This window comes from Juglans regia, chromosome 10 (assembly GCF_001411555.2).
Source record: "Juglans regia cultivar Chandler chromosome 10, Walnut 2.0, whole genome shotgun sequence".
Taxonomy (NCBI): domain Eukaryota; kingdom Viridiplantae; phylum Streptophyta; class Magnoliopsida; order Fagales; family Juglandaceae; genus Juglans; species Juglans regia.
Window position 1 is genome coordinate 2,625,152 of NC_049910.1, and position 16,567 is coordinate 2,641,718.

Here is a 16,567-nt window from a genome sequence, read left to right on the forward strand (position 1 = left end):
ACGACAAGAAATTATTAAAATTAATATACTGCATATTTTGATAATAAATGATTATTAATTAGGATTATCCATTTAGATTTGCGTTCAAGATTTTGATACATCATCTTTATATATAAATATATATATATATATATATATATATATATATATATATAAGGTCATGAAAATCCGAGAGAAATAAAACACAGCCACGCACTGTAATGACAAAGTATGGAACCGAGGACAGGGCAAAAGCTAGATGTTTGACATTCTTGTCCGAAATCACAGATCAAAATCAAATTTACGAGAATTTGGAGCCATATATGTATATATCCTGGATATGAGGGGCAGCCTGCAGCTAAGAAATTAAGGTTGCGTTTGGATGTTAAAGTGAGTTGAGTTGAGTTGAGTTGAGATAATAAAATATTGTTAAAATATTATTTATTATTATTATTATTATTTTAAAATTTAAAAAAATTGAATTATTTATTATATTTTATGTTAAAATTTGAAAATGTTATAATGATGAGTTGAAATGAATTGAGAGAAATTATGATTCCAAACGAAGCCTTAAGAATCATCGTTCCGACCAATAATAATAATAATAATAATTACCAAGTTGTTGATAAGACCACGTCAGGAGCACATCCAAGACCGTGCCAGCCATAGAGGGAGGAGTTTCAAAGTCAATCCCCCCCTAATTCAGAACTCTTGATCGAGAAATCTGGAAATATATATATATATAATTTCCTTTTTGTTGTATTATATCTGTTGTTTGTCAGAATCTCTATTTTTATATTTCTCTTTTAATTTAAATAAATGTTGATTTGCATAAAAATAAAAAAAATTCATAACACCCTTATGCTACGCCAAAGCGTCAGTCAAACTGGGAAAAGTATTTGGCAGGCAGCCTATTTGGACCCGATTTTACATACAATTCCTCTTCATTTACACTCGCAAGTAAATGAGATTGATTACTTACTGATCATTGTGATGACCATTTTCAGAGCAGGCAGCCTCTATAGACTCACTCCCCTGTTTATGGAGTTGACCAGCTCCTGTGAACTCGTAAATGCTATGAAATTAGCAATATAACTAGAATTTGAGGCAGTCAACAGCACTAAAAAGGTCGGTTAATATATTCAGAAATATTCATGCGCTACACATCTCTCAAACACAACAATCAGTTCATCGACCATCAATCTTGACTGTCGAAACAAGATCCTATTAGAATGAGTGTTAGGGTAAAAAAAACCGAGCTTCACCTTCTACCTCTGGCCATGGGATGCCGCATTTCTCTTATTAAGTAGCATTTACAAACAATACTGCAAGGGATAGTTTCTGGACTGGTATCGGTCGGCTTTGGATTTTTCCCTCTGAGAACCAGGTCAGCATTCCAATATGTTAGGACCATCTCACTTCCTACATCTGTCAAACATCTGTCAAACATGTATAAAAGTGCCGTCATTGGCCTATAGTTCGCTCCCAACAATAAGAAATGCGCTGAGTAAGTGGGCAGAATTTACAGAACAGGAAGGAAGAGAGGCATCCTAGAAGCACCATGTCATACAAAAATAATGAGGAAAGAATATGTCAACACAGCAACTAAATCATCTGGCTGGAGAACATGTGGAAGGTTGCCCAAACATCTGTTTCAACGCTCCATTAAAGCCGTTTCAGTTTCTGACAGTGGAGCTGTGACACAATGGAACAGACTTTCAGAACAATGAAATCTCTAAATGGGAAATAATTCCGACAAGTTTTCGTCGCTAAAGTTAGGCAGAGGTAAAGAATGGGAAAGAAATGTTAGTTTCGTTAGTTTTTTGGTTTTTGAAGGGGCAGTGGTTCTAACAGGATCACAGTACAATACATGCATATTACATGCTAAAAGTAAAGCATTCAGTATTAGAATGAGCCGAACTTGTGATAAATCCACACGTAAATGCCTACTACTGGAACAGTTTGTGGCCAAAACAACATACCAAGTAAGTCTTCATAAGAATCTGCTAACAGTGACGTGTCCATTAGCAAAGGAGGTGAGAACACCTGCTCCTGAGACTCTTCAAAGTCATAAAACCACCTTTGAGCATCAGAAGCTGCACAATTTGAGTCGCTAACAGAGAGAAACCCACTTACGCTGTCATATTCATTGAGTGAATCCAAATCATTTAACATGTCAGGAAATTCATCAAACTTGCTCTTGACACTACCATCAGAAGCTCGATTCTCAAGCAGACATTTGTCAGCTTGAGACACAAACAACCTTTTACTCCTAAAAGAAGACGCTTTGTTTTCCAGGCCCAGATGAGAAAATCCAGTTGTTGAAAGAGGTACAAAGAAGTGCTCAGAGCTTTCATCAGAATGACTGTCCCGTAACGATTCTGAATTGCATGACCTCATCGATAGAGCAGCTTCTCTTACAGATCTCTTCATGTTCTGAACATAAGCATTATCACTATCTGCAAAAACATCCATATTTAGAATCAAAACCACAATATGTCTAAAGTTGTTTACAGACAAAGGTCTGTTTCTAATAGGTAATAGAATGCCTAAAAAGCAAATAAGCACGTATTTCATAGGGGCATGAATGGAGAAGCAGGGCAGATGCAGTAACCTTGAGGTGTATTTTCAATTTGATTCCTTGCAAGAGGCTGGTCAAGAAATTTCCTTTCGGAAAAATTTTCAATTTGGTTTGTCTGATGAGCTGAAGTGTTTCTTTTTTGCATATTTCCACCTTTTCCAGAAGAATTTAGCGTCAAGCTAAACAACTGTGGGAGCTTTAAAGCAGGAGGACTGGCTGAGACCTTGTCAAGCAGAACGGTAGACATTTTCGTAGTCACCTCAGCAACATCATCAGAACCATTTTCCTGAATATTCCAGAAGATAAAAAAAATTACTATTAGTTATATAGGTAAATTATCAAGGTTAGATAATTTGAAGTAGGTGCAAAGCTTTTCACAATATACGTCACTCATTGAAGAATTACCGATGTTAAAAAAAATTACCAATGTCCTTCCACTGCTTTGAGCCTGAATGGGTGAGATTGATTGACCATGATGTCTGGTCATAGGAGGCAAAGTGGAGGATATACTCTGGACTTTCTCTGTACACTCTGATATTGACTTTTGTATAGCTGGAGCGACTTCCTTCAGTTGGTTAATGAGCACCTGCACATGGAGTATTTGAAGAGAAAGTCTAAATTGGTAATAAAAAATCAGGAGAGATGCATATATCCCTCTATCCCACAGTTGTATTTCTTTGATCAATTGTCCTATTACAGTTCACCATCGAAAAAGAGAAGTATTATAAATATTCACTTTCTTACATTATGCTCTACTCCCAACATTGCTACAAATACATAATAAAATAAAAAAGCATAATGAATTGGACATCAATGATAGAATAACGATTCCAAATTATTAAAAACAAAAAAGGAAAACGGTGAGGCGTAGAACACAGATTGCTTCTTCCCAAGAAGTGGACTCCTACAAAGAAAGCACTCTTTTAAGGCACAAGCTTCTCTACGTTCATAAACCAAAAAAGAAAAACGTTACTAGCCATCTAAGGTTCTAAATATAAATTTCAAAGGACAAAATAACTTGCGAGGTAATATGCATTTCATATCTTCACCTCGACTAAGAAGTTCCACTAATCAATTAAAAATTCAGGTTCAAGGAAGAACTAAGGCATCATGACATCAAATATGCATTGAGAAAGAATAGCATTGAGAACATAAGCATACGTATTACAAGCCATCTTCACCTCAACTAAGAAGTTCCACTAAACCTTATAAATCCAGCTCGAAGGAAGAACTAAGGCATCATTACATCAAATACACATCGAGAAAGAATAGCATGGAGAACAGGTGTGCACGCATACCTGAAAGCTAGCTAAGTGTTGCTGATGCTCGGAAAGAGTTGCAGCCAATGACTCTGCATGGCCACTTGTACCACCATCCTGTGTGCTTCGTAAGATTTCTGGACCCTCTCCATTATTAGCTTTTGCCTATTGAACAAACATTAAAATGGCAATATTTCAGTTAAAGGCAAATTAACATGTTATTTCACAACTAGCAACAGAATATAACCAACTCATTGGGATGGTGTTCTCCAAATTAATCTTTTTTAGAAAATGATTTTTTGGATACCAGAGGCCTATCATATTTACATACCAAACTATTATGTATGGTACATCAAAGAATGGAATCTTCCAAGTTCAGACAAGAGGCCTTTTTGGTCCACTCTCGAAAATATCTCCATCAATAACAAAATCGAGTGAGACAATCTCATTCGCCATTAAATCTCCAAGGGGTGACAAATTCAATGTAGTCCAAACGTGCAGATTAATACTAAAAAAAGACTTCTATAAAGAGTATACCTAAGCGTATTCCTAGAGAGTTTTACATAACATAAATGAGAAAGAGAAAGTGCACAACGGAGGCGGGCTTGAGTGGGTGTCGCCATAAAAACAAAGCAGTGGCTAATAAAGAATTTTCCATTGTGGTAAACTACTTGAATAAAGAAAACAGCATACCAGATGAAGTGACTGCTTATGAATACGCTGTAAGGCATGTGTCCACCGCCTGATGATTTCAGCCACATCAACGGTGGGCTGGGCTCTTCCACTTCTATCATCTACTCGAGAAAGCGTTTCATCATTTACTTGTGAATAGGATGAATCTGCATTCTTCTTCAGTCTTCCCCTATTTACGTTGACATATGATCCATCACCCTGCTCTTTGTCATCCATCCATGTTGAAGGTAGGTCACCAGGTTCAACAGATAAGGCATCTGAATAAGGAACTTGAGAACTCTGATCCATAGCTGCAAGCAAAGATGATCCTGAGATGCGGTACCTGAAAAAGGTAACTTTATGGATGAGTAGGTAAGTTGGAGAAAAGGGGGATCTATGAGACAGACTAGTAATGATGTGGGATGCTTAATTACCTATGCTCACGGTGAGCTATCAAGTCCTCAATAGGGCCCGAAGCAAGAACTTCATGTTGACCTGTACATGAATGTGATGAGCTTTAAGGTGATCAGAGAATAATTCTGAGAAAGAAGGAAGGTAGAGTAAGAGCCAAAAGGAAAAACAGAAAATTCTCAATTCTTCTTGTTCATTCAGAAGCCAAGAAAAAAAAAAAAAAGATTGTTTCCAACACAAATGTCAGCCTACATGGAAAGATAGTTCACCCCATCTTCCAGTTATTCCCATGTCCTTACAGCCAAAACATTGATGATAAAACCAACCTCAGAAAGCCTCCAGATAAATAGATAATAAGCAATAATAACCTCATACAGAGACTACAAATAAAATAATTACGAGAAGAGATTGAAACATTATGACCAAGACCGCCTTCTTAAACTAGGATCTCCAGCTCAACTCACACGTCAACAGGCACAAAATACTTAAGAATGTATCATTGTAGTTTCCACTAAGTGTACGAAGAAGCTGATATGAAACAAGAACTTAAAAAAAAAAAGGACAATAACCAAATTTGTATTAGCAACAAACTCTCCCCAGCAGCATATAACTCTGACCGCTATTCTAGATCTAGATCTAGAAAGAAGGAAACGCAATTAATGGAAGGAATACAATTTTGAAGATGTAAGGATTAATCCTTCCATACGTGGTATAAATTGCTAAACGATATGGATAAACTTCTTCAAGAAATTAATGACCCTATGATATAATTCGAATTTTCTTACTAAAATCAGAAAGAGCTACAATCCTACGGTACTTACTTTTTCGAGCTAATATAGAATCCCACAAGCGAGTAGCCTTTGAAACTAAATGGGAATTCTGGCTTGAACTAGATACAAGGTCATCCCAGAGTTCCCCTTCCAACTTCACTTTATTCCTCAAGTCATGCAGTTTTTCCAGCTCTTGCTGTAAATAAGCCTAATTCCAAGTTTTCCACGAAAAAACGTTAAGGAAAAAATCTAAAGCAGCATGCAAAAAGAAGATATATTTCTACTTATTAAACAAAAGCCCACTCCAAGAATGTGAATGAGTTTGGATATACCTCTTCAGCACAAAGACCACGAAACTCTGCAGTCATTTCATGAGCCAAATTGGACCACATGGCCTGTCGTTGTACCGCAGTTTCTGCATTCTTAAGAAACCTCCTCCGTTCAAGTGCTATTCTTGCCTGTTGAAAACATGAGACTCAGATTACTGCTATTGAATGTTGAGTGGAAGCTAACAAGAGAATAAAGTAAAAATATTTTCTTTTCTTTTCTTTCTTTTTTTTAAAAAAAATGAGAGATCCGATGCCTACAGTACAATGCACATCTTGAGCACATGTGCAACTACATTATTCGTTATCTGCCCTATTATCAATAGAAAATAAATCAACAAAGGGCTATAACGTTAGATAGAACAGAGAAAATAAGATCTCCAGAAGAAGAATGAGGAGAAACGAGAGGTCTGAATGTATTTCTTTTTTAACCATGTCAAATACCTCATTATGACACAAACCCCACAGGAATATAGCCATACTTACGAATTTCGTCAATTCAGAGACTACCACTCCGGATACCCGCTATCACTGCCTTCAAGTAGTTCATGTTGTGATGAAAAACAAAAAATAAAAAACAGTAGTACCTTTGTCACAGGAAGTAGTGTGGCTGCATGTGAAAAGGCTACATCTGTCAATGATGCAGGCAGTGGATTAGAGGCTAAATCAGCTGCAAAAGTCCGCCTATGAACCTCTCGCAGGGCATGCAAAGAAAGCTGCCACAAGAGCTCAACAAACCTGCAATTAACGAGTGAAGCTTATGATCTATTTCACTTGTATCCAAAGCTACCATCATAGAAACACAAATTTAAGCACTTTAAAGTTCTCAAAGTATATTATACCAAAACAGAGGCATGAGTGTCTATGTGCTTGTTCGCAAGCATCTTGAATAACGAGATTGGGGATTTCTAGCAAAAAGTTACTAAACAACAATTTACTACAAACTAAAAAGTGATTATCCAACCTCATCCATTGGGTTATTCAAGGGACCAAAGAAACTCTTAGTGACTGCTTCAAATCATAAATGAGTATCTGGCATAATTCCCATACGCGGGCTCGGCTGTTATTTCTCACTTCAATGCCAAAACAGCAGCCTCTTCTTAATTAAGAAGATGATCTAGTTAAGTTAGAGAAACTTGCAAATCGTAAAATTTTATCTGGGACCAAAACCAAAACTTCCACTTAATTGAACCTAATACAACCATCTGGCTAAGCCGCGATCGGTAAAACAGCGTAAAGAATTTAAGCCTTCGACTTTTACTTCCATATGCTTTTACTTTCCTCAGTTTTCTCACCAGCCAACAGCAATTCTACTAAATCCGAACATAAATTCAAAGCAGAATGCGTACAGAAACCATAAAAAACAAAAAGCATCACCAACTAACCTCGGTCCGCAACACGTGGCGAGCGAGGAAACCCTCGAATTGCTCCTCGGAAGCGCACCTTGAGATTCGAGTTCGCTAATTATCCCTTGCACAACCTAAGGCAACCAATATCCGATAAATATGTCAGATTCCAAACAAATTAATGCAAAAAAAAAAATCCAGTAAAAGAATAACAGCATCCAGCTTTCGTTACCTTTCGGAAATCCCTCGATTGCGCGGAGTCGAAGATTGGCCATACCTTATCGAAATCCTGGAAAGATCCCCGAAAAAATTAGAGAAGCAGAGACAAAAACAAAGCAGATCGAAGTAGCCAATAAATACATATATGAGAATAGCAGATGTAGGTAGCAGTGTGAGAGGCAGATGGTACTTTGGCGGATTGAATTGGGCCACGGAGGGAGGAGAGGATGAAGTAGAGGAGCTGCTCGCCCAGTTTGGGGTTGGAATGGCGGAAGAGTCCGACGCGAGGAGTGCCGTTGGAGCCTCCGACTCCGATAACGGCCGGATCCAGCCCTAACAGCGAGCAGTTAGTGTACATTGCACTCTCCAACTCTATCTCTCTCTCTTTTTCTCTGTCCATCGTCATCACCTTCACCTTCACCACCAACCTCACTCTCTCTCTCACTCTCTCTCTATCTCGGTGTCTTCTCTGCGTTCTGGTTGGGTTTTGATTGGAGCTTATGTGAAACGGAGGTTCTTGGGGAAGTGGGTAATTTCAAAAGTCGAACCACCATTTGAACAGATAGGGGCGAGTTTTTAAATGTTTGGAAAATTATAGGGACGATCTATGAATTCCTTGTTTTGCTTGCTTGCTTTGTTGCATCTAAACGATGAAAAATTCGACGTATTTTAAATAATTATCGTTTAAATATGTCACGTTAATATATGTAATTTAAATTTACGATAAAAAGTATCATTTTTTTTTAAAATATATCACATTATCATTTTTCTTTAAAATATATCACATCAATATGAATGATTAATAATATTATTATTCCTTGAAAAATAATAACATAATTAAAATTGAAGGACACTGTTAATTTTTTTACGAAAAACTCTATTTACACAGCATGCGTAAACTTTTTATTAAAGAAAAAAAAATTATCATTTTGAGAAGAATGTTATTGTAATTTTAAAAAAATATAAAGATAAAATTGATTAGGCTTGTAAATACAGTCTCTATTTAAAGACTGTAAATAGTATTACTTTTTTTTTAATAGATAATATTATATACAACTTTAGAATATGCAATCCTCACGTGCTCTTTTTATAAATAATTTTTTTATATGAATCTAAATTTACCTATTTTTGTCAAAAAAAATAAATACACGGATTGTAAATAACATTTATCTTTTGATAGATTATCTCATAAGCAGTTAGGGAGTTTGGCTTACATCCTATTAAAATTTCACTAGGCACATTATGTTGAAGAATATGAATGAACAAGTTGTTTCAAGTGAAAAACTAGCCCCGGTTGGATAAATAATTGATCTCATCTTATCTTAATATCAAAATATTATTTGAATATCAATACTTTTCAATTTATTTTTCGTATTTTTATCTAATTATTACAATTTTTTTAAATTTTTATAAAAAATAAAAAAATAAAAAAACTCAATTTTTTCAAATCATAAAATAAAAATAATATTTAAAAATTTATATTTTAATAATATTTTAATTTTATAATATTTGTATTCAATTTTTTTCCCTCTTATTTTTCAAAATTTGATAAAAATCTTAATTCAAATAATTTTATGACTATTCACAAGCTATCTACTATTATTAATATATTTTGCAAATCATATGATTATCCAAAAGAGACCTCAAATTTTTTTTAATTTTATTCATCCATTCTTCATTGGGGATATATTATATCCAGTAAAATTTTAACAGCAAGTAAGCTAAACTTGCAGTTAAAAATAAGTTGACTATTTGGCGGAAAAGAAGTATATAATATAAGTAGACTATTAGATCAATGATGTCCCTCATAATCATACAAATATTTAAGATAAGATTTCAAATTTCAAAATAAATAAATAGAAAGAAAGTAACCATCTGGGTGTCGCCACGTTTAATCGCCAAATCTGAAAATTAAAAAAGGTGGTGGTGACTCGTGAGAGGGGACCACTGGCGGAAGAAGTATTCTTTGATGCCGGCCAATTTTGATTAACGTGAGGATTGAACTGTGAGTTGGGTTAACATAAAAATTAAGAGTTAAATAAAATATTATTATTATTTTGAGATTTAAAAAAGTTAAATTATTTATTATATTTTATGTAAAAATTTTAAAAAATTATAATGATTAGATTATATGAAATAAAATATCGTTTAAATATTGAGTTGAGTTGAATATGGTCCACTTAAGATGAGTTTAAATATGTTTAGACGTTAAAATAAGTTTAGATATATTTATGAGAAGTTAGAAAAAATTATGGATCTCACATGTAAAGAGGTGTTGAATTTAAAAAGATTAAAAATCTTATATATAAAGAGATTTAAGATTTAATTTAAAATTAAATTAAACTGAATTCATCTCACTTTGGACTGATTAGATTTAACGCGGGGGTTGATACTGATTGGATTTACAAACCCAAGGATTTCCGAGGCTTAATTATTGAAAATGCAGAATCGAAGCGAACCACTTGCAGATATCGACAGAGTTAGATAAAAGTAGATGTTGCTTAGCTTGGATGCCAATTATCTTTATTTAAGCTAGTTAGCTTCTAAGTTCAGACGGATGATTAAACTGAACTGCTATGTGATCGTGTTTTGATAATTGATGAGTCATGCTATTAATACCATCAACGATGCAAGATACAAGTCTTAAATTGATAAATTTTATATAAATTATTTGTAAAAAAATGAGTTCTAATGATAAAGAATATATATTTTTTTTCACTTTTTTTAGGTGGGTTATACTTTTTTACAAAAACTTATATAAAATTTGTCTATTTAGAACTTATGCAAATAATTTATTTATTATTATATATGTACTTTTTAAATAATAATAAAAAAAATATTATGTTTCGTGTGTATTTTTCAATAAAAAAATGATATTTACAATTTTAAAATGTACAAATCATATGCACTCATTTCGAAAAAAATTTGATAAATATAAAAATCACATAAAAAATTATTTTTTTAATAAAAGACTTTATTTTTGTAAAAAAATGGCACGAAACTTACGTATTCTAAGATTATTTCAATATGACTTGCTTCATATTTTTATCACCCGCACTCTATTTGGGAACTAAATTGTTATTCTTTATATCTATTAATAAACAGTTCGATACTATTTGCAAGCAATTTATTATTATTCATAAATTATTTATTATTGTTCTACTAATATTTACAGATGATCTAAGATACCATTAGCAACCGAATGGAGCTTAAATTATTAAGATTATATAGTATTTTCAAGAGACGTTGATCGTTTTACGCTCCCATAGAGACAAACTTGTTAACAAATTATTAACTGATTTAACTATGTCATTATTCCTCATTTGATCTGTTAAAACCAGTAATATTTAATCATGATATCGTAACATATAATATTGAATCTAAATATTATTTTCTCTTCATATTTTATAGTTGAAAAAGAGTATGATTACGCACATGAAGGCAATGATGAGCTTAAGATTATAATTTATAATATTTGATTAAAATAGATATAAACTCACCATGAATCGTGTTTATCCCTTACAACTACTATTATCAATTTATCATTGTTGTTAAAAAAAAGAAAATTATAGTCACAAAATGATTATATAAAAATAAACATATAAACTGATATAATTTGATGTAGAACATCAGATCGTAAAGTTATTTTTATTATAAAATATATCTAATAAATTTTATAAAATCATATTAATTTATAAATTTATTTTGTATAATTTCTTTACGTGAGTTCTCTTAAAAAAAATATCGTTGTTATTAATTATTAATTACTATGTTGCCGTCGTCTAGTGCTTAGAAATAGAGTGGGGCTTTGTCTGTTGGGCTGGTTCTAGATGAGTGGGGAACCCAACCTTACACGGAGCTTCATAAGAAAAGCCCAAGTTTTAATTCGGAGCCAAGCCCAAATTTTCAAAAGTAACATTATCCTGAGCGGCCCATAATTCCCATGATGCTGGACAGAGGACAGCAAAGCCCGGTCCATTGTTGGGGAATCTGTACACGTGCGGTTACCACGTGCAATCCGAATCCCCTATTCGCAAGGAGGGAGGGAGAGAGAGAGAGAGGAGATTATTGAGTGGGAAACAAAAGGCCTAAAGGATAAAATCCAGGACATAGATATACAAAAAGAGTTAGATTGCAGTCGTTATTCTCTAATGGTTGTTGATGCTCCTGCTCCACTACCTTTGAAGAGTAGAAGAAGGCTCACGAACGTTGATCCCATGGAGTTTGAAGCGGCTAAGGTCTTTTTCTTTCAAAACTGTTCCTTCCTGTCAGATTTGTATTTGTAATATGCAATGTTTTCTTTTTTTAATTTTGTGTCTACATACTGGCTCAAGTATTTGTTTTTGATAGAGCTCTATCTGGGTTGACTATTTTTTTAATTTTGTGTCTACATACTGGCTCAAGTATTTGTTTTTGATAGAGCTCTTATCTGGGTTGACTAAAGACACTCTCTTTGTGCTTTAATGGTTGAATTTTGAAAGGTCATAGCTCGGGGTTTGTCGCTATTATTACTGCTCTTTCATTTTGATGTGGTTTCGTTTCTATTCTTTTTTGATTTGGGGATATTACCTCATGCCCTGGTTTTTACAATTAATACTAAACTTGATTTGGGAAACTGAATGGAGTGGCAGAAGGTAGGAATTTAGTTTGGAAACCATTGAAATTGAGAATAAGGGGTAATATTGGCTGAAGATATTGTGAATATATGTATGAACAATAAGCATTGTAAAGTATATGTATGGAAAGACGGTACCTTTTTAGCATAACAAGTTTAGACTTGTCGATCTTGGTACCATCGTGAGCTTAGAATCAATTAATGGTTTCTTCACTGTCTTGTTAAGCGTTTAATCAAGCCTCATAATGTTGTATCAATCAATTAATCTCTGTAATCTTATGCATTTAATGGAAAATAAATAAACTTGATTTAGCCAGCATCTCAAGTCTTGGTACCTTTTTAGCAAGACAAGTTTAGACTTGTCGATCTTGGTATCATTGTGAGCTTAGAATCAATTAATGGTTTCTTCACTGTCTTGTTAAGCGTTTAATCAAGCCTCATAATGTTGCATCAATGTTTTTCAATTAATCTCTGTAATCTTATGCATTTAATGGAAAATAAATAAACTTGATATAGCCAGCATCTCAGGTCATGTGCCGCCAATGCTCTTCTATCTTCCTAATAGTTTAAATGGACAGCAGAACTAACCTTTGGAAAGTTTTATTTGTCTCCATTTTACATCCTCCGTGAAATTTTCAATTACCACTCTAAGACCAAACTGTATCATTTCAATCTCACATGGTTTCTGGCATTGTCTTTTGGTGTCAATTATGCTGATGACATATTTTTCAATGATGTCAACCGGTCTCTTGTGGAGGTTTGGGGGTGCGAAACTTAAGGCTCTTTAACAAAGCACTCCTTGGGAAATGGCTTTGGAGATATCACATGGAGAGACATGCCTTATGAAAAAATGTTGTTGAAGCTAAATATGGGAGTATGTGGGGGGATTGGGGTTCAAATGTAGTTAGAGGAGCATATGGGGTGAGTTTGTGGAAGTCCATTCGGAAGGGTTGGGGGGATTTTTCTAAACATATTAAATTTAAGGTGGGGGGATGGGAAAATGATTCTGTTTTGGCATGATATTTGGCGTGGGGATTCGGCCCTCAAAATCGATTTTGCTTCTTTGTTCAGGATTGCTAGGGATCAAGATGTTGTGGTAGCATATTCTTTTCTTGTTTATATAATAAGATTCAATGGAATGTTGATTTTGTTAGAGATGTTAACGATTGGGAGGTGAATATAGTTTCTGATTTTTTGGAAAGACTTAATAATTCGAAGGTTGTACAGGGAAGGGAGGATAGTTTATTGTGGGTGCAGGCAGGAAATTCCAGGTTTTCGGTTAGTTCATATTTTAAAGTGCTAAACTGTCATTGTGGTTTGGAATTTCCTTGGAAAAGCATCTGGAGAGTTAAGGTACCTATGAAGGTGGCTTTCTTCGGTTGGTTGGTATCTCTTGGGAAAATTCTGACCCTGGATAATCTAAGAAAGCGTGGCATGTGTATGGTTGATTGGTTCTTCATGTGCAAGAAAGATGGTGAATCTATAAATCATCTCTTTATTCATTGTGAGGTGGCAAAGTCTTTGTGGAATGAGATTTTTGGCCGGACAGGTATTGTTTGGGTGATGCTGAAGGAAGGGGTTGATCTTCTCACATGTTGGAATGGTTTTGAGGGGAGAATTAGTGTGGCTGCCATATGGAAGATGATTCCTTTGTACTTGATGTGGTGTCTTTGGTTGGAAAGGAATGGGAGATGCTTCGAAGGCAAAATGATTTTTTCTTTTGTACTTTGGGTTCGTGGGCCAAGGCTCTTGTACTGAATGATGATAATTTTCAGGATTTGCTTTGGGCTCTTTTTTGTTCCTAGTGTAATGTAGTTATTTCCTTTATATACATCTTGTGTACTTGGGCTTTGCCCATTCATGGTAATAAAATTTTCTTATTTACTATCAAAAAACAATTTTTTCAATGATGTCAGGCCAAGTTTGCAGCTATGAAAGAAAAAGTTGGACGAGAAATCCGTGTATTTCAAACATCAGCACTTTCTCCATTCTCAAATGAAATGTCCAACAGTGGTATGTGGCATTTCAACTTTTATGTCTTTTACTTTAGGCTTTATAACACTTGCAAACAACTTTTTTTTGCATACCCTTATAATCATATCTTTATTTATTTATTTATTTTTGTTGTTTTACGGCAGAGGAGACAGATGACTTCTATGAGTTTACTGCTGAGGATTATTTTCAAATTTTAGCAACTAAAAAGGAAGGTAATATTGATGATGACTCAGTATTACAAGTTAATGGAAAGATGGGGCAATTCATTTATTGAACCATTTTTAAACACCTGCTTAAGTATTGGAAAGTCTAAATGCGATTGCAAATGTTAATGGTTTGATTGATATTTGACTTAAAGTTATAAATTTTGGTACCGTAAAATAGAACATGTATACCATGGCATGCTATGAATTTTATAAAGGAATGGAGAATCTCCCTGCGCTCTTATTTCTTTGGCGTTTTGTCCACATACATATTTTCATGTAATTTATGTTTCCTGAGAATGGATACAAAAGTTGAGGAATAGAAGTTCAATAGAACCTCTAGGGGCCTTTGACACATACATAAACACATGTGAGTGTGTGTATGTGATATGTTGGATACTTTTTCTAAGGCTTCAATGGAATAATGAGCAGACAAATCCTTGAAGACACGAAAAATCCGAGATTCAGAAGCAGCAGCTCGCAGGTCAAAAATAACAAAGGTTCTCAATGGACCCTTTCTTTTTAAGAATTTTCAATTTTTTTTATATCATCGGCCTCACCTAAAAAGGTTCGAAACAGATCCTTTCCTTTTAAGATTTTCGTTTTTCCATCTTTTTCATCCATTATTAGGTATCCATACAGGGTAGTTTAAATATCAACTTATCAATGAATTTGTCTACTCTTGTATGCAGGCTATCATTAGGGTTCGCTTTCCTGATCTTCACACATTAGAGGTTACATTTCATCCATCAGAAACAATTCAGAGCTTGATTGATCTTATCACGAAAGTGATTGCTCAACCAGAATTACCATTCTTTATATGTATGCCTATTTGAAATTAAAACCTATATAAGATTGGATTTCTTTGCTTGGAATAATTATCTGAAAGGCAGATTTCAACAAGGATTCTGAGGTAAAGTAACAAAGTGTAAATTTCGTCATGTTGCAGATACTACTCCTCCTAAGAAGCAGATAAAAGACATGGCACAAGATTTTTATAGTGCTGGCTTTGTTCCTGGAGCTATTGTGTATTTTTCATATGATCTACCAGCAGGTTGGTAATGATTTTGAGCACCTTAATTCAATTGAAATAATATTCTGGCTTAGTATTCGTGACTAGCTGTAACTTCTGCTCTTGACCATGTAATACGATTTCACAATATTTTCATAGCTCATAAAAAAATTAATACATAAATAAAAACTTTTCCTGGTCTTTCTTAATGCTTTCGTGGGAATTTCTGCAACTTGGGTGCTTGGAGACCGAGACCTTCTCAAAAGAAAGTGAAGAAGTACTTTTGAGTTGAAATCAACTTGGCCAGATTTTAGAACTTAAATTTGTATCATTGACAAAGACTGTCACCCTCCCCCCTTCCCCTTTTCTTCAGCTGTTTTTGACTTTTCTCTATGTAGTAGTGATGTGGCACTGACTTTTCTCTTGTATCATCATCAGGTGTTGATTCTACAGTTTCCAATTTAGGTCCCTTCCTTCAGGAAGAAATAATGTCTTTGAAAGATTTGGAATTCAATACTGAGCAGAGGCAACAGGCAGAAGCTGCTCAGTCTTCACCAGAATCCAAACCAGCTGCGCCCGCCCCTGTTGTCCAAGACCACAAGCCTTTACAGAAAAAACCTGTTAAGCCCAAGTGGCTAAAAATGTGATATGGCCGAAGGTCAGATCCTTGTTCCTTATGGGAGACCTTTTCTTCCATTTTCCAACCGAGTCAATTTCCTTTCATCCTATTATGCTGAATCTGGGTTTTGGTTTGTTACTGCAGGCAAGCGTTAAGCAAGTAACCTCAGTATTCATGACATATCTATAGCAGTTGCTCCCTTGTTTTTTTTCTAAGGTTGTTCATACTCTACAATGTTGTGCTGAGTGTTGATAACTATGTACAATATCTCAGTCCATCAGAAGGTAGCAACTCAGGATCTTTTCATCTCTGTCTCATCTTTGAAATGGCTTCGCATATTGTTTGGCAATTTAGAGGCAGAATAGTTGTATAAATATCATTATTCTTTTCAATATATGCGAGGAATTGTATAAAGAATAAATATAGATAAAAGTCACTATTGGAAGCATCTATTTTGTACACATGATGTGGCATCATCTAGACCACACATCTCTCAAAGTGAGTGTTAGGAACAATCAACTAGAAGCAGTCATGTAGTAAGTATAAAGTGTGCACTGCTA

At 34.5% G+C, this 16,567-nt stretch overlaps 2 protein-coding genes across 2 annotated transcripts; one reads left to right on the top strand and one right to left on the bottom strand.

The window, feature by feature from the left end:
• Positions 1–1,096: 1,096 nt before the first annotated feature.
• Positions 1,097–8,157, bottom strand: LOC109022119 (AUGMIN subunit 6-like). The gene is made up of 13 exons (XM_019004924.2): positions 7,754–8,157; positions 7,577–7,633; positions 7,384–7,478; positions 6,586–6,736; positions 6,005–6,130; positions 5,724–5,880; positions 4,926–4,986; positions 4,513–4,834; positions 3,859–3,984; positions 2,985–3,146; positions 2,594–2,846; positions 1,962–2,438; positions 1,097–1,674 (listed from the first exon to the last, which is right to left on the bottom strand). The coding sequence occupies exons 1-13, from the start codon at positions 7,967–7,969 to the stop codon at positions 1,634–1,636; spliced, it is 2,244 nt and encodes a 747-aa protein (XP_018860469.1). The 5' UTR covers positions 7,970–8,157; the 3' UTR covers positions 1,097–1,633.
• Positions 8,158–11,618: 3,461 nt separating this feature from the next.
• LOC109022118 (plant UBX domain-containing protein 1-like) lies at positions 11,619–16,455 on the top strand. Its single transcript, XM_019004923.2, has 8 exons — positions 11,619–11,801; positions 14,095–14,191; positions 14,317–14,385; positions 14,809–14,876; positions 15,069–15,198; positions 15,326–15,430; positions 15,827–16,046; positions 16,152–16,455. The coding sequence occupies exons 1-7, from the start codon at positions 11,715–11,717 to the stop codon at positions 16,033–16,035; spliced, it is 765 nt and encodes a 254-aa protein (XP_018860468.1). The 5' UTR covers positions 11,619–11,714; the 3' UTR covers positions 16,036–16,046; positions 16,152–16,455.
• The last annotated feature ends 112 nt before the right edge of the window (positions 16,456–16,567 follow it).